General features: G+C 43.8%; 2 protein-coding genes across 2 annotated transcripts in view; one reads left to right on the top strand and one right to left on the bottom strand.

Annotated features, from left to right (window-relative positions):
- Window positions 1-18,595, top strand: part of LOC308678925 (natterin-3-like) — a 56,518-nt gene that overhangs the window by 5,016 nt on the left and 32,907 nt on the right. The window contains 2 exon segments of the mRNA XM_081346155.1: window positions 7,758-8,896; window positions 18,035-18,191. Of these exon segments, the coding sequence (XP_081202281.1) occupies window positions 18,180-18,191 (12 nt within the window). The 5' untranslated portion in view covers window positions 7,758-8,896; window positions 18,035-18,179.
- Window positions 5,756-17,106, bottom strand: LOC308678927 (natterin-3-like; the record flags this gene model as incomplete). Its single annotated transcript, XM_081346158.1, has 5 exons — window positions 5,756-7,005; window positions 8,230-8,313; window positions 16,422-16,521; window positions 16,642-16,959; window positions 17,056-17,106. The coding sequence occupies 5 exons, from the start codon at window positions 17,104-17,106 to the stop codon at window positions 5,954-5,956; spliced, it is 1,605 nt and encodes a 534-aa protein (XP_081202284.1). The 3' UTR covers window positions 5,756-5,953.

The following is an 18,595-nucleotide window of genomic DNA, read 5'->3' as shown; positions in this document are numbered from 1 at the left end:
CCAGATATCAATTATCACAAACCAGCCCTGGAACTCCTGTTAGTTTTGTCCGATGTTGCTGTTGGGCACCCTGACTAATCTCTGACTTATATTCAAGAAATTGCTTGGATTCGTTCATGTTCTCTCCCCCCTCCTCACCTCACCTCTGGGCATCCAAGCCGTCTCCCAAGTGCTGCTACATGACTGCCTGTCATGTTTACCCTTGAATAACACTGCGGAACACCTCAGAAATGTGGTCAAAAGTGGCCAAAACAAGGGGTGGGGAGCAGAAATCAGGGCATCCCATAATTGGCTTCAGTTTCCCACCAACCACTTTTCTTGTAGCTCCTGTCTCTTTTTTCAAATCACCTCGTTTTCCTTCACCAGCACCTCCCCAGGTCCAAGAATAATTTTTTTTCTAAAAGAAAAAAATCTACACATATCTCACTGTTGATATCTTCCATGCCCCACTCACCATTTTTCAAAATTGGCTTTCAGTTCAGCACAGGGGGGTTCTTCTGGGGAAGCATCCGGAGTACCTTGTCCTTTTGCAGGGACTTCTGGCTGGCTGGGACTCTGTGACATGCTGCAGCTCCTGATCTGTGTGCTTGAATCTGCCCTGATCAAGGGGAGTGAGGAGCATTCTGGCTGGAGGCAGCCCTGCCCACCAGTCATGCGGGAGGGGTAGACAGATAGGCTGGGTGGGTGGATCTTGGGTATGGGAGATATGCCTCAACAGCCTGCACTGCCTGGTTTAATTTGCAGAGCTTAGTTGGGAGAGGCACCATCTCTCCCACGTGAGGATGAATCTGCTAAGTGGAAAGAGGGGGGGCATGGATGGTATTCTCTGGTTTGGAAATGGCCTCAGGTGAGATCCAAGGAGACCAGTCTCTGCAAGCAGGAAAAAGAGCTTGCATGGTAAGAAGGTGATCAGCAGATGTCTGCTTGGAGTTTTTGTTTTTTTCTACAAGTTCAGAATAATCACTAGGGCTGAAGCAGTATGAAGGAATGTCAGGCTCTCCAGCCAACATTCCAAAGAAAACTTATGTTAGCCGATGGGTTGGGTTCAGTTAGTGACTAAGCTTCAGTTATGATATGTGGACCAGGGAATATGTGTGGGGTAGTGTGCAAAACAACACAATGCCCATGGCCCATATTGTTTCTTAATTCATCTGGTGAAGTAGAGATAGAGAATCTGAGAAAGGCTGGAATAATACATTTACCTAAAAAGAAAGAGATGTGCCATCCTACTCTGCTGTGATGCCATCTGTACACAATGATTGGCAGGCTGGAATTACTCCAGAGTGAATAGTGCCACTCTGCACAAAGGTTTGAGAATCTGCCTTTTTAATACATAGTACTGAAAGCAAGGAACTGCCTTGGTGAGTGGGAATTTCCATAAACTTTTAACCTGCTTCAGATTGAATCTTGAAAGTTTGGTTGCTTCTGTGTGAATGTTGCTAAGATGATGAAAAAGAAAGAAAGAAGAGAATGTGAAAGAGAATCCCATGTTGAAATAAAGTCAGGAATTTTGGTACATGGCTTTGATGCACTGTTATGTCTGTACCAGACTTTCCTACTGTAGATAAGAAATAGTACTAGTGTCAGGATCCACCTCAATCCACATCTTAGGAAATAAGAACTCTTGGATGCAAGTTTAGTCCAAAAGGAAAATGTTTACTAGGATGGAATCGATTGTGGCAATACAAGACGGAATCTAACAAAGTTACATTTCAATCCTATATAAAGCGTTCCCATTTCAGCCCCCTCCCCTCATCCATTTGGTCAGGCTCCCATCATTTGCTTAGGTGTCAGGCCCTTCTGTGGGAAAGGGAACTCTCCTTGGTTTTATTGTTATTGCTTCTTCCTTTTCAGTTGTAAACTATCCTCTCCCCCCCCCCCTCGGAGAGATGGCAGAATCCCCAGAATAAGCACAATGTTTTTTTTATTTTTTTATTTTTTAATTTTAATTCCTTTTATATCCCGCCCTTCTCCGAAGACTCAGGGCGGCTTACAAGCTTAGCAGTAGCCTTCATTCTATGTATATGCCTGCTTATTAGGGCTTTCACACACAACCCAAGCGGCATTATTACAAAGTCAGCTTATTGCCCCCAACAATCTGGGTCCTCATTTTACCTACCTCGGAAGGATGGAAGGCTGAGTCAACCTTGAGCCTGGTGGGATGCGAACCTGCACTAATTGCAGGCAGCTGGTGTTACTTAAGGAGGCATTAGCCCACTGCTCCACCAAGGCTCTACCTATACATTTATGAAATGTGATATAAATGGATTCTGACAACTAGGTAGTCCTCGATTTATGACCACAGCTGAACCCAAAATTTATTTTGTTAAATGAGACATTTGTTGAATGAGTTTTGCCCCATTTTACAACCTTTCTTGCCACAGATGTGAAGTGAATCACTGCAGTTGATAAGTTAGTAACCAGGTTGTTAAGTGAATTTGGCTTTTCCATTGACTTTGCTTGTCAGAAGGTTGCAAAGGGATCACATGACTTTGGGACACGAAGTCAGTTGCCAAGCATCTGAATTTTGATCACATGATCATAGGGATGCTGCAAAGGTCATAACTATGAACAAGTCACATTTTTCAGTGCCGTTGTAACTTGTGAACAGTCACTAAACAAACTGTTGCAAGTCGAGGAGTACCTGTACTTGGTATAGTGCAGGGATAGGCAACCTCGGCTCTTTTATGACTCATGGACTTCAACTCCCAGAATTCCTGAGTCGCCTGCTGACTCAGGAATTCTGGGAGTTGAAGTCCATGAGTCATAAAAGAGCCGAGGTTGCCTACCCCTGGTATAGTGGGTGTGACTAGCACAGTCCAGAAGGACTGTTATTATAGTTATTTTGAATTTTATCTGTTCAATGAGGAAAAAAAGTGCTTAGGTTTGTTCTGTGTTTTATTAGTTGTATAGCCTGTTTTTCTTCAGGAGCTCAAGTTGGCAGGCCGAGCACTCTCTTCTCCTCTCCTCTCCTCTCCCTTCTGCAGCAACCTTTGTGAGAGGTGGGACTGGGAGACCGTGATGAACCCAAGGCCACCCAGTGACCTTCAGCCCTGCCTTCTTTCCCTGGCCTTGAAGCACAGGTGGCCTGTGGCCAGAGCCTTCACTGGGTCTATAGCAGGGAAGGGTGCCTCCCAGCAGAGATAAGCAGCTTTGTGTTCATAGCTTAGCCATGATGTCTTTGGGTAGGTAAGGATTTTTAAAATTGGTTAATGAACCTCTTGACGAACAAATTACATGGGCGATCTGGCAGCTGTGCACAATCTTCTGTGTGCCTACTGAGTATTAAGACTGACTGAATTCAGTAACTCCCAGGTACATGTGCACAAAGCTATGATTTCAGAGGCCCATGTAGAGTTAAAGGGGTGGGTGCCTCAAAGATTGCTAATGTAAATATTCAATATAATGCAAAGTTGTGCACAACTTTGTCTTAAGGCTGAAGAGAAAATATAAATATTAAACAGCGTCCAAATAGCATCAACAACAACAACAAAGAGGAAAAAATAACTTCAGGAAACATATCTTTGGAATGTGTTCAATCTGACATTATCCATTGTTTGGAAGAACGTTAGCTTACTTTTGGACAGTGTTCTATTTCAAGAAATAGAAAAAAGACAAGTAGTGCAGGGCAGTGTGAATCTATGTGATCAACATCAGTGCACAGCTGTCATTGTCCAGGAATGCATGTGTTACATAAAAGCGCCATGTTTTCATTTCCCCTTTGCTTCCTGGCCAGAGACTGAAATTCAGCTTTCAAAGATTGTGAATTTTTAAATAAGGGTATGTGCTGACCTCTGGTGGTCAGGGAACAAAAATGTAATATTGTAAGTGATCCTAAAAAATATTTAGTCAAGTATTCAGAAAAGCTTTAAGTTTAACTTTTAGTGACATGGAGGTCAGTGGCGTAGTGTGGGTTGTCAGCACCCGGGGCAAGGCAAGTAATTTGTGCCCCCTAACCCGTGGATTTTAGCTGCCTGGGCTGGTCTGGTGTGGTTCTCTCCCGTGCTCAGCGCTGCGCTGGGCGGCCGCTGCACTGTCCCTCCCCCAGATAGTCCCTCGCGCTCTCTCTCCGCACCGCACGCCTGGCACCCCCCCTCCACAGTGGGCGGCGATCCGGCGGCTCGGATCGGATTCGCACAGCCAGCACTGCAGTGAGAGAGAGTGAGTGAGCCAGGCAGGGGCAGAGAGCTGCGAGTGCGAGCGCGCCCCCCCAGATGTTGCGCCCGGTGCGGCCCCCCCTGCACCCCCACGCTACGCCAGTGATGGAGGTGTGTGGGAATTATAGCCTTCTTAAAAAAAATATTAGGAATGGAGTTGTGGGGATACAAATATGTTCAAAGAACAAAGAATACAAATATGTTAAGTATTAATACTAAGGGGAATTAATTACAGTTGCAGTAGCAATTATATAATTTGTGATGAGAATTCCACAAAGTGTTTCAAACTCAAGTTAACCAAATGCTGTAATGAAGCCTTTCTCAAGTCTGTGTTGAAGGTGAATGTGATTTGAAATTTCCCAGCTGAAGTTTCATTTTTTTAGTATTATTAGTCCTTTCGCCGCGGCCTCAAAACACTCCTTTTTCACCTGGCTGACCTGGACTGACAGGGATTTTAATTATGTTTACAATTTTTAATTTATTTTTAATTTTTAATTTATTGCACAGAGGCCTTTAATTTTAATTTTATCTTAATTTCTGTATTTATTGTATATTATTGTTGTTAGCCGCCCTGAGTCCTTCGGGAGATAGGGCGGGATATAAGTCCCATTAATAAATAAATAAATAAATAAATAAATACTTAGAGTTATATTTATTTATTTGTTAAATTTATTTGCTGTCTATCTCGCTATGGGGCTATTGCTTTCTTATACTTGAAATGTGTAGCCATATAAATCTACCAAATAAATGTATTTATGTATTAGACCAGACATGTCAAACACAAGGCCCGGGGGCCAGATCCGGCCCATGAAGTGGTTTCATGCGGCCCGCAAAGCCATCCTGGAAACAGTGAGGGAACGGCCCCCACTGCCTTGGCCCTGGCCCAGAGACCCTCCTTCTGCCAGAGACCCTCAGATCTGTACCACTCCTGCCCAGGCCCCCATAGGCACCCTTGATGCGAACCCAGTAGGCCATACGCATTCTAACCATGCCCACCCAGTAGGCCACGCCCACCCAGGCCATACCCACCCTGCCCCCTGAGGGCAACCACAATGCTGATGCGGCCCTCAATGAAATTGAGTTTGACACCCCTGTATTAGACTTAAACTTTGCTCATTTATGGCATAGAGAGCATTCCCTTTCTACCCAACCACCACCACCTCAACAAAGACTTCAGGCCAGTTATACTCAAACACTATAAACCCTAATTGCGGCTTAAGTTGATGTCCTGATTTATACAACATGCTGAGGCATTGAATAGGATCCCCTAAAACCGAGTCACAAACTAAACAACTGCTGTATAGCTCAGTCTACCATTTTTGTGTAATTCACCTGTAGAGTTGAAAGAAGCCATTAAGAAGCCATACTTCACATCTTTAATCCATTTTTGTATATTTTCAATGTTACTTTTGTACAACAGCAATATTTCACTAGAAATGAAAGAGAGTTCAACCATTGAAAGAGGAGGAGAAGATAAAGACTAAAAAACGCAAAATGAACACAAAAAGAGGACAGATACATTTTATAGTGGAACTTTGATGGTCATAAGAACTAGGTATTATTAATTCCAGTATTATCTTTCTCCCATATAGCTTATTTAGGTCAGCCATAGTCATAAAGTCTTAGTGGCTACATTCATATAAAATGCTACTCCTAATTTTAGTTAGGTTTTTTTAATGGCTAATACGTTGAACAAGCCCAGTCTTTTGATAAATTCAATGTAGTGAGAAAATCCATGAATTAGATTATTTCAGGAACTAGGCTGAGCATTTGTGAGAACACAGTCATTAACCTGGCTAGAAGATCACTTCTGGGATACGTGTACTACATGGAAGTGCATCTGGGATAGGTTCACACCTCTTGATTACTGTTCGTACTTGAGCCACAACTGCATTGTGACTGGTACCTTGGATGGGAGCAATTCGGGTTGCTCCACTATGATAGTAACGAGTGGCAGTGGCATTGAAGGGAATACTTGCCCTCATTTTCATGCCACCCATTTCCAGTTCACAGTTATGGTTGGGTGGGACTTCAACTTCAACTGTATCAGAGTAAGTGATTGATTCACTCTGCGTGTAACCTTTCGTCCAGTTGAACGTTTTCTCTGATGAAATGCCCCATGATATTCCAAAGACTTCAGGTATGCCTGCTGTCATTGTAAAGCCTATGCCCTGAGAGAAGGAAAGGCCCACATCCCAGGTATGTTCAGAGGACACGGTTCCTGATAAGGTGGTTGACTTCTTCACTGTCCTACAATCATAGTTGCTAACTTTGCTAGAGACTATAGATATGCCTGCTTCAGTGTATGATCCCTGGTCCAGAAAGTACCTGACACTGGAGATGCTCTGCGAGCGATAGTCTTTATTAATGGTCAGGACATCATAGTGTTTATACCAGTACTCTTTACCATTCCAACCAAGGAAGAAAGCTTGATTTTTACTATCTACCTTTCCTAATCCATACTTATTTTTACCAACATATAAATTTATACCTGCACAGGTGTTGATGGAATTGGGTGGGACTTTACCCCATGAACCTCCCTTCCAGCTTAGGGATTCAAAGTCATGTCCATTCACCAAAATCCAGAACTCAGAAGTGGAATATTCCTTGTTTCCATATGGGTAATAGCAATAAGGACCCTGGCTGGGACTGTAGTAGCCAGCAGCACAGCACAGTTCAATGCAAGGATATTCCCATCTGCCAGCATAGCTATTCCAGTGAGACACAGCTCCGGTGGGGACAGATCCTGGGAACAAAGTCCAACTCATAGTAGTTTCGTAGAAAACACTAACGTTTCTACTAGAATGTTGGATGTCATCATTCTGGTCTTGAGCACTGTTGGTTTCATCTGAAAAGAGAAAATATGTCAAAGTTATGAAGAAATATAAGCGTATTTTCTGTAGATCTTTCTCAGCCATGTGAGTATCGTCTATTACTGTATGTATATGGAGATTCTCAGTTGCCAAGGCCATGGTTGTCCCAAAGATTGTCTTTCTTTCACAAGACAAGAAAGTCCAGTTGCTTTTTGAAAGATAGTACCTTTGGGTCTATTACTGTAGGATTCTAACATAGTTCCAATCCATCTACTAAATCACGTATTTATATATAGGTATAAATCCATTCGTAAATTACTATGTCCAAGATTTTCTCAAGGGTTCAAGAATTATTTGCAAAAATATTAAACAATGCTACTCTCCTCATCATTTTTATTTGTTAAAACATGTAGGTTTTTTCATGAAAAACATTTTAAATTGATATTTAAAGTCTTTCTGGGTCCTCCATAATTTTTGTAAGAGGAAAAGATTCTTCAAATCAAAGATTTTGAAAACACTGATCTACTGCAATTTTGAAGATTTTTTTAAAAGGTTTCTGTTAATTTTAATGGAAAAAAGTTATACTCTGGACTAGAATTTATGTATAATCCTTATATATACATACATTTGGGACCTATTGCTTGTATTCTATTTTGGGTTGTATTTGTTGTCTGGCTGCCCCATATTTGGACTCCAGTTCATAAAATATATAATCCACACACTGACAGTCAGTGTCTTCACTTAATCTTCACGTAACCTTGTACTTTCTCTTTCTCTCTTAATACAGACTTCCATGATACAATGGTTTACCAGTCAGTCTTGAAGATTTCAGCATTTGAGATTCTTTATAGGAAATGCTATGAGACCTGCCTTATTCAAACATTCTATTTATTCCTTGTATTGATGTATGGAAATCCAACATGTTTGGATTTCAACTACCAGAATTTCTCAGCAAGCATGATGCTAACCCAGAATCTGATGATTTGCTGATCTCATATGATATTTTGGACAAGTTAATTTTAAAAAATTAGTTGCAATATTTAGAATACATTGGAGTGTTGTAAGCTCTGAGCACCATAGTGTGCCTTGCTTCTGTCCACAGTGCAATTTCATTTGGTTGACTGTGTAGAATGGATTTCAGTGAAGTCAAGTCAATACACTTCTTCAAACAAGGAGCCCATTTCTACAACCACTGGCTCAAGATAAAGGAGATTGTAGACAAAAGGAATTTCTCCATGGATGAAGCTTGCTTTATATACCTGGGATCAACTGAGGGGGACTTATCTTCACTGATCTCTTCTGGAGTTTAAGATTACTGTTGATTTCATTGGCCAGGGGCCCATCTATGATCAGGGAAAGGAAGAGAGTGCAGAACAGTAGGTGCATCTGAAACATAAATCAGAAGAGCATATCACATTTTGGAAACATTGCCAATAAATGGGCATTTTGCCAATTCCCTTCCCCTCTGTCCTTGCTAGTTGCTGTTGTATTTCAAACGCTTGTCTTATATATTAAAGAACAAAGAATAAACTTTTATACAGGCATTCTTTAAATATTTAGCTATAGGTAAGTATGGATGGAGCTAGAAAAAATGGGTCAATTTGAGTAATAGGAAATAAGAAAAAAGTGCCAGGCTTTCAAATATCAAATGCACATTGCATAAGCTATTCTTGAAGACAACAATTCCCCATTAAATAAGTCACCAATGCAACTTACTCGTAAGTAACTGTATATAAAATCATAGTCTGAATGATTAGATCAAATAACTGATTGAATTGAATTGTACAGTGTGGAGGAGACACATTTATATTTGTTCATATTTTTTTTTTGCTTCTGCAGTGCTTGGAGGGAAGGGAGTATTTCCATTACAAGCCGTGCAGCCAATTAGAGTGGAGGAGTTGCCTTCAATGAGATGAAGCCCAGAAGGTGAAGTAGATGTGGCTGCTAGGACCAACATAACTTTAAAAAAATATCATTTTGATCTGTAGCAGTTTGCCTTCTTGGACATGGGAAGATTGAGCATTTCAGACTGCTCAGATTATCATATACAAAATGTAGTTCAATTTTTACTCCTAAAAGATGGCTTTTAGAGAAATCACTGTGTCGGTCTACTATAAATAATAAAGTATAAATTACATGGCTACTGACCAAAAATAGAGGTACTGATTTTAAGCTGAAAAGTATGAGTAAAATGTCACAAGGACATCTGCCCTTCTAAAAGACAACATCTATCCACAGGTCATGTTAGTTAAGCTGCATGAAATATTGAACTCTTACTGATTATGTTTATAATGCAAGCAACTTACCTCGGGATCTCTTTCAGAAGTCCAAGGCTTTTGATGTGCAATTGCTGCCCTATTTATATCATTAACAGAGAAAAAACAACAGGGTTACAGGGTGGGACTTCTTTTGCAAAGAGAAAAATCCTAATTGGGTAGTGATGGAAGTTTTGTAAGTCATTGAGTATATCCATTTTTGATTATCACAAAGTGGCACCTTGAGAATGATTTATGGAAAGTATATCTTATGACCCTCCAGTTTCTAAAGTAAATATTTGAGCAGAATTTTCAGGTGTTCTTTTGACACTCTTTCTCATACAGATGAACATACAGATGTGTTTTTCAGGAGCTTATAACTGGAGCTGAAAGAGTTCATGCCTCCATCCTACTCCTGTCTGCCCAATGATATTCAGTGCCACACAGGTTCTGAAACTGCTGGTTTTGTAGAACCACCTTAATTAAAGTACCTGTAGAAAAATGAGCATCCATTTAGTTTATTCCCTTGGAAAGACATCTTGTTAATGACCATTATCACACCTTCTGGCAATGAATTCAATAAATACGTGTTGCATGAAGGAATGCTTACTTTTTTCTGGACGAAATCAATTTTATTGCATGCTTCTGCTGTTGCTGGAAAGAATTAGGAAAATTCTGGTTAACATTTTTTTTCATCTTGTACATAATAGATGATTTTATTGTTGTATAACTGATGGTTTTATTATTGCTCTAAAAATGGCAAATGTTTCAGCCCTTTATAATAGGGAAACTGCCCCAACACTATGATTTTTTTGCTCTATTCTGTTTCTTTTTGCCACTATGTAGTAATGAGAGTTTTTATCTTATAAGAAAGAAAATAACACAGAAATAACCCATTCTGATTGGATATTGTAAAAGCAGGGACAAAGTCTAACTATTATGGAAATCCTTACAGAAAGAACAATATAGTAGAACTGTGTTGTTTTAGTTTCCCCAAATTCACATTTTTCCCTTTCCTATAAAATTATTTTCTTAGTCTGGGAAAAGTGCTTAACTGCAGGTAAATTTGGCAGCCCATGATTTTCTAAATGATGTAGAATGATCAGAATGAGATTAACAGAATCTTGTCTTCTTCTTCTAATATTTCATATTACTTAGTCTTCAGAGAAAAATTTTTTTTAGCTGGTTCATACCCAGTAGTTATAAGAAATACTATGGATAGCTCATGTAGCATTAATTTATATTCAATCATTGATTTCCAACACAGTGAGTAATCATCTGGCTGGTAAATAATTACATACCTCCATGTTAATTTTAGGCACTCTGATCTTTAGTCTGTGTGATACAATATATGCACATCAAAGGATAGCAAGGCTACACTTCAGGAACTGGATTTGTATAATCACCATCATATTCATCTTTGCATAAGTTCCTATTTAGATACTAAGTATAATTCAGAATGAAAGGTTTGACCTCAAGAAGTTTTAAAGCTGATGTTTACGTTATCAATGGCACTTAGACTTACTGTATATACCAATCCTTAGCACTATCTATTTACAATGTAAGCATATTGCCCTCAACAATCTGGGTCCTCTTTTTACCAGTTTCATAATGATGAAAGGTTGAGTCAACATTGAGCCCCATCAGGGTCGAACTCCAGGCTGTAAGCAGAGTTTGCCTGCAATTCTGCATTCTAACCACTGCACCACGAAGACTTCGTGATTAACCTCCTGAGAGCCTCAAGAAGTTTAATGCTATCTGAAGGGCACATTTGGGGCCTTCCGGATCCCCCTAGAATGGAATACTACTCCCAGATATTTAAAGCTGTGGATTGTGGACCTGATACGTTCTCTTCCTTTTAATGATCCATCCTTGGAGTTCCCAATTTTGATTCTTAGGGATTGCTGGCCAGTATGTTCTGCCTGTAGTACTGAATTGTAAACCTTACTGCTCTTTGACTCCATACAGTAGATGCATATAAAATGATATTATCCATAAACAAGATTGTGGGATGATTGCACTCTGCATGCAAATGTGAGTTTCTTAGAATTTGTTTTTAGTAGCAATTTCATTTAAATTTCAATAATTAAAAATAATAAACTTAAAAGAATAAAAAGAAAGACAGAAGATGCAGAAAAGAAAAAAGAGAAAGAAAAATAGAAAAGAAAGGAAAGGAAAAAGGATATAATACAGGAAAAGAAATGACTTTGTCCCTCATCACAATAAGTATAAACAATTTTATACACAGATTGGAGTTGTCAAGTCTGAAAAACATTATTTATACCATTTAAAATGTTAAGATGCAAATAGGAAAGAGCAAAGATAAACAACAATTCAGATAAATATATATGTATACTTAATGTGAAATATAAAATTCCTTATATAAAACCTCAGAATTTCCATCTAGAAAAGCTCCAGTACAGTAGTCTTTTAACTAGAGATACAAACTGGATGATTTTGACATTCTTTTAACCCAAACTGTATCAAGGTTTCACTCTCTAATGATTTTATCCATATATTGCTCATTATGACTGTATTCTATTCTGTCCCTCTTGCCAATTCTTTTTCTAGACTAAAAAGGCAGATATTATTACATAAGATTTACATAAGATATAATAAAGGTAAAGGTAAAGGTTCCCCCGCACGTGTGTGCTAGTCGTTTCCGACTCTAGGGGCCGGTGCTCATCTCCGTTTCAAAGCCGAAGAGCCAGAAAATGAATTGGCAAGAGGGACACAATAGAATGCAGTCATAATGAGCAATATATGGATAAAATCTGGATTTTAGATCTGGATGACTAGTGTTAAAAGCAAGAAACAAAATTGTTCTGAATTTATCTAAGAAGGTAAAATTGTGTTGTCAGCTCACGATAGGAAGTTAAGAGATTCTACCTGGCAATTTGGATATGGGTGGGATTCAGCTTTTCAGCTCGAACTGTCTCCAGGATTATAACTGAGCTTACATATAACTGTGAGAGCCAATACAGTATTGACAATAAGGAGAGAGATCCTGACCCTGAAGTTAATAAAGATCTGGAAGTCCATATGCTATACATTCATATTAAGGTCCAAGGTCTTGTTCAGGTTGTCAAAAACTCAAAATTAACCCATGCTGTGCATCAAAAACCAGCAATTTTTTATGTACTTCATAACCAAATGGATGATACTTGTACACTTTTCCTCCTTCTCTCCTCATTTCTCAGCATTGAGGGTGGTGGTGGGGGGGGGGAAGATTGCACTTTTGCCTAGCTGGATCAAAAGGTTGGCTGAATTATCTTACTTCAGCTTTCCAGAATTTGAAACTAGAGGGTTTTTTTGTTCCTTCTAGGAATGGAATGTTGACAAATCTTGCAGCTGTTCCCTTCCACGTGGATCGCTTCCATGCCCATAGGCCTTTGTTCCTAACATTTATTTTACAACCTCCACAGACAACAACCAAAGAAATATTGGTAGCATATTTTTTGTAAAGTCGTGTGCTTCACATAGAGATGGACACAGAGCTGGGGTAAAGATGAGTTTATTCTGAACAGAACGAACTGGGGAAACAGGGAAGCCTGGCGTCTATTTGTACCTGCCCAGGTGGATGGCATCCAATCAGTTCAAACCTGGGCTTCCTGCCAGTGCAGGTGACAATGGGTGTAGATCCTGGCTTCCCACCAGGCTGACCATGCCTGGGGCTGTCAACAGCTTAAGTCATTAGGCTTATCCTGAGTGAGCAGTCATCGCCCGGAGCTGTCCAGCCCCTCTGCTGATCTGCACCATCAGCCTCCTGCTGTGCTGTCCTTTGTGTATGCTGGGAGGCATACACTGCACCCCTTCCCCCATAGTGAGGATGATCCTCTGTCGTTCCTTCTTAACTATATACAGCTTATTTACAATTTTTACATTTAACCCTCCAGATTCCTCCTCCCCCCAGGCTTAAGAGCGAACATAATCACTGAGGTAGCTGGGGGCTCTGTGTGTCCTGTTTGATCTTCTCAGGCTTGGCTCTGTAGTGGTTTCGGTTCTGCTTCCTGTTCCTTGGTCTGGTTGTGTTGGTCTGATTTGTGTGTGTGCATGTGTTTCTGTGTTGGCTCTTTGTGACCTGCTGCCCTCAGGCTCTTGCCTACTTTCCTTGTCAGCTCCCTGCCAGGCAGATGGATGCCCCAAAACCCTTCCTGCTGTTCTTCTGGGTGACTGTGACTGTGGCTCTGTGTGTGTTTGTGTTTGCTCTGCCTCCTCCCTTGCTGTTTCCATTGATTCTCCACCTGTCCTCTCAGGGGCTCTCTTCCTTAGTTGATCTAAGTGTCTCCTCCGCAGGAGTCCCCCCTCCACCCTTACTCTGTAGGAGAGGGGGCCTGTCCGTTCCACCACTTCACCTGGCACCCATGGATGGCCTGTGCTGTAATTTCTGGCCCAGATCTGCTCCCCTATGTTGAAATTAGTTTTGAGGGTTGGGGGTTCTGTGTCTGCTGATACCCTGTCTGGGTGGAGTCTGTCTAACGTAGTTATGAGGCGTCTGCCCCACCTGAGCTCCGCTGGGCTCTTTCCTGTGGCTGTGCAGGGTGTTGCGTGTTGATGGAGGAGGAATGTGGCCAGTCTCTGTTTCCAGTCCCCTTGTACTATTCGTTTGAGTGCATCCTTGGTAGTCCGCACGAACCTCTCTGCCAACCCGTTACTGGCAGGGTGAAAGGGCGCTGAAGTAGCATGCCTAATCCCCAAGGTCCTCAGGAACACTTGGAAATCCGAGGAGGTAAATTGCGCTCCATTATCAGATACTACTACATCTGGTAGCCCATGTGTGGCAAACACTCCCCTTAGTGCCTGTATTGTGCCCGCTGATGTCATGTTGGACACAGGTACCACCTCTAACCACTTGGAGTGACTATCCACGATGACTAAGAAGGTGTGTCCCTGAAATGGCCCCGCATAATCTATATGGACCCTGGACCAGGGGGTGTGAGTTTGTTCCCACTTGTGGACTGGAGCGTGTGCCTGCTCTGGGCGAGACCTTTGGCATGTGTAACATCCTGCTACCAACCCCTCTATCTCTTTATCCAACCCAGGCCACCACAGGTAACTCCTGGCCAGAGCCTTCATCCTTACCACTCCCGGGTGACCCTCGTGAAGGGACTGAAGGACTTTCTCCCTATGTTTTGTGGGGATGATGACCCTGCTCCCCCACAGCAGGCAGCCTTTATGGGTTGAGAGCTCGTGCCGCTGTGTAAAAAATGCTGTGAACTCAGGTCCTGGTGACTTGTCCTGCCACCCGCTGCTAACCCAGGACTGAATTCTGCTAAGAATCTTATCCCTGGGAGTTTTGGCTGCTATGTCGCTAGCGTCTAATGGGCACTCAGCCAGCTCCTGTATTGCTAATATCTGATTAGCAGGAGCGGGATCCGGTCCAGTCTCCCTTAGGGGAAGTCTGCTGAGTCCGTCGGCGTGTCCCATTTCCTTTCCTGGTCTATGGATTAGCTTACAGGAGTATGCTGAAAGAAAAATGGACCAACGGAGCATCCTTGGTGAAAGGATCTGTGGCGTTTGCTTCTCCGTGGTGAATAATCCCAGCAGGGGCTTGTGATCCATGTAAATGAGTAATTCCCTCCCGTACAGGTAGTCGTGGAACTTTTTTACCCCCGCGACCACTGCCAGTGCCTCCTTATCTATCTGCGCGTAGTTTCTCTCTGCCGCTGACAGGGTCCGGGAATAGTATGCTATGGGAGCCTGCGAGCCGTCCTCCCTTAAGTGGCTGAGGACTGCCCCTATCCCATAAGGGGATGCATCGCACGCTAGGCAGATGGGCTGGTCCTCCCTGAAGTGAGTGACCTTTGCGTCCCCGGCTAGCATGTTCTTAAGGGTCCTGAACACGCTTGTGTGTGTGGCAGTCCAGTCCCAGGGTGTTTGTTTGTCCAGGAGCCTGTGCAAGGGCTTCGCGATGGTCGCCTTGTGCGGCAGGAATGTATGATAAAAATTTAAGAGACCAAGGAACGCTTGCAGCTCTGCTTTGTTTTTGGGAATTGGGGCTTCCTTGATAGCCCTCACCTTGGAGGCTGACGGGTGGATGCCCTGTGCGTCTATCCTGAATCCCAGAAACTCCGTCTCCGTAACCCCAATTTTACACTTGTCCCATTTCAGTCTTAGACCCACATCCCTAAAACGACTGAGTACCGCTCTTAGCCGTGATGCCAGGACGTCCTCCGAGCTGGCCGCTATAAGGACATCGTCAAAATACGGGCAAACCCCAGGGATCCCCTTTAGCGTTTTTTCCATGACTTCCTGGAAAATCCCCGGAGCTACGCTCACCCCGAACTGCAGTCGGTTTACCTGGAACGCCCCTTTGTGGGTGATGATGGTCTGGGCCCTTGCTGCCTCGGGGTCTACCGGCAGCTGCTGATAAGCCTGGGCAAGATCTAATTTCACGAATACCGCCCCACCTTGCAGGGATGCCAGGATGCTGCTTACGGCGGGAACCGGGTACGAATGCGCACTTAACGCCCGGTTAATTGTCCCCTTATAATCTGCGCAGATTCTAATCCCCCCATTTGCCTTTAATGGGGTAACTATGGGGGTCTCCCAGTCCGCCCCATCTACCGGCGTCAGCACCCCCTGTTCCACTAACTTATCCAATTCCTGCTCAATCTTATGCTTGAGCGCAAAGGGAACTCTCCTCGCCTTCATCCTGACCGGTGGGACTAGGGGGTTTAATTTAAAAGAAATCGGGGACCCGGTGTACTTCCCCAACCGTTCGTCGAAGACATCCGCAAACTCCCTGCAGATGCCCTCCAGGGAGGTGTGGCTCTGCGTTCGGTGGATCCCGGTGATCCCAATGCCCAACGCCCTGAACCATCCTAGCCCCACAAGGCTGGTCCGTTGCCCTTCGACGACCAACATGCTCAACTTCCCCTTAAACCCTTTGTAGTGGACCGTCACCGATGCCTCCCCCCTGACTTTAATCGGAAAGTTCTGGAAGTCTGAGAGGGTCAGTTTGGATGGCCTCAGGGGAACCCGCTGGCCGCTCCACTTGCAGATCTCGCTGAAAGTCCGCGCGGAGATAATGGATACGGCTGACCCAGAGTCAAGTTCCATTACGCAGGGAACCCCTTGAATTTTGACCCTCAGTTTGATTTTTGGGATAAGGGGTGGGTGTTCCCTGGTTTCGCAAACAGCCGACCGTCCCACCATGTGGCTAACCGTAAGCCTCGGCGACCTCTCCCCTGTACCTGTGGCCAGCTGGAAATCCGCCTCCACCTTGTGCAGACTGTCCCTTGGCCGGCTCCGACAGACCGCCGCGATGTGGCCGGTCTTCCCGCATGCTCTGCACTTTGCCGATTTGAAACGGCAGGTAGACCGGGGGTGCTGTCCTCCGCAGCTGGCGCAACGGGTAGACCGGTTGGAGTTTCCTGCTCTGCAGCCGATGCACGGGGTAGACCGGTGTTGTACAAGTGAGCCGGGCTGGGTAGACCTGGGGCCGCTGCTGCACTGCTGGGTAGATCGGGAGCGATGGGTGCTGCAGCCGGAGAACTGGGTAGACCAGGGGCCGCTTGTTCCGCATCCGCACTCCTGGTACCGCTGCTCGGCCGTCGCTGGGCGCTGCTCCTTCCCGTGGTCCCGGGAATAGGTGGTTGATCGTTGCTGGCGGTGGATGGCGTCCACCTCGAAGTCTCCCCCTTCTTCGTCATCGTGACCAGACAGCTGATGGATGGTCCCATTCTCCCTTGCGTCGGACTCCTCCACTACGTCCCAGGCTAGGAACTCCTCCTGGACGTCCCGAAGGGTCAGCTTCTGCTTGGCAAACATCTTCTGCCGCAGCTTCCGGTCCCTTAGCCCGCAGACGATCCAATCCCGTAGACGGACTTCGAGCTTGTCGAAGTTGCAGAGTCTCGCCGCTTGTTGCAGGGCAGCCATGTACTGCTTCGCGGTCTTGCCTGGACGCTGGTCCCGTTTCTCGAAATGGTACCGCCAAGCTATCTCTGATGTTTTGGGCTTAAAGTGTTCCGTTAGCTTAGCTATCAGTTCGCTGTACCCGACGGCGTGAATGTCGTCGGGCGCGCACAGACCGACCGCCAGCTGGTACCTCTCTGTGCCACAGCTGCAGAGTAGCGCCGCCGCTCTCTGTCGGTCGTCCTTGACCCCATTCGCCCGTAGGTAGCACTCGAGCTGACCTACGAACACCTCCCACTCCTCAGGGCGGTTGCTGTTGAAGATGGGGTATTGTCCCAGTTGTGCCATTACCTCGGTCGGGGTCGTCCTGCGTCGGGTCCTGAGCTGCCGATGGGGTTTCGTCCACGGCTAGCGTTTTCCGGAGCAGGATCCCACCTTCGTCGCCAGTGTAAAGTCGCGTGCTTCACATAGAGACGGACACAGAGCTGGGGTAAAGATGAGTTTATTCTGAACAGAACGAACTGGGGAAACAGGGAAGCCTGGCGTCTATTTGTACCTGCCCAGGTGGATGGCATCCAATCAGTTCAAACCTGGGCTTCCTGCCAGTTCAGGTGACAATGGGTGTAGATCCTGGCTTCCCACCAGGCTGACCATGCCTGGGGCTGTCAACAGCTTAAGTCATTAGGCTTATCCTGAGTGAGCAGTCATCGCCCGGAGCTGTCCAGCCCCTCTGCTGATCTGCACCATCAGCCTCCTGCTGTGCTGTCCTTTGTGTATGCTGGGAGGCATACACTGCATTTTTCATTAGCATAGTACTTCAGTTGGCACTGAAAGAGTTGCTACAACCTCATTGCTACAGCTTCAAATTTTAACGAACCTGGCAGCTCTGTTTCAGCACAATATTTTTAATGTTTTCATTTATATCTCTGTTTGTTTTTATTGAACAATTTAGTAATCCAAAAGGGGAATGAAGTGAGCATCAAGGATTTATGTTTCTCAATATTGCTTCAGAAAACTGAATAGAAGAAGAGACTGCTGCAGTGGGTAGAATAGCTTCTGTTTGCAGGCCACAGAAAGAGACTGGCTTTCTTTTGTACATGGAGTTTGTGGTAAGTATTTTATTTATTCAGTAGATCTTTCTCTTGTCTTTCCTTTATGAGCTCATGGAGATAGTCACAATCTCCCTCTTCAACTTCTTTCTAAGACTCCTAGGATTTCCATGGCAAAAAAATATTTTTGTTCAGCATCTCTCTCTCTCTGCTAAAAAGGGTCTGAGAAAAAGCTTAAAGTAGGTGAATTTCTTTTTTCCTGCCTTTCAAGAGAAATAGGAAGTATTTTGGGAAATAGATGATCCAGTTAAAATTCTTATGATTTCTGGAATCTAAAAACAATGCAACTTTCGAACCCTAGTTTTGACATTATAACTTTCTATTTATCCTACAGTTACATTCTATTTTTTTCTTCAAAATTAAAAACTCCTAGATCCCATTATTGGTTTTAAAATGATTCCATC

The sequence above is a fragment of the Vipera berus genome, assembly GCF_964194415.1.
Source record: "Vipera berus genome assembly, chromosome: Z".
NCBI lineage: Eukaryota > Metazoa > Chordata > Lepidosauria > Squamata > Viperidae > Vipera > Vipera berus.
This window is presented reverse-complemented; position numbering and strand designations above follow the sequence as displayed.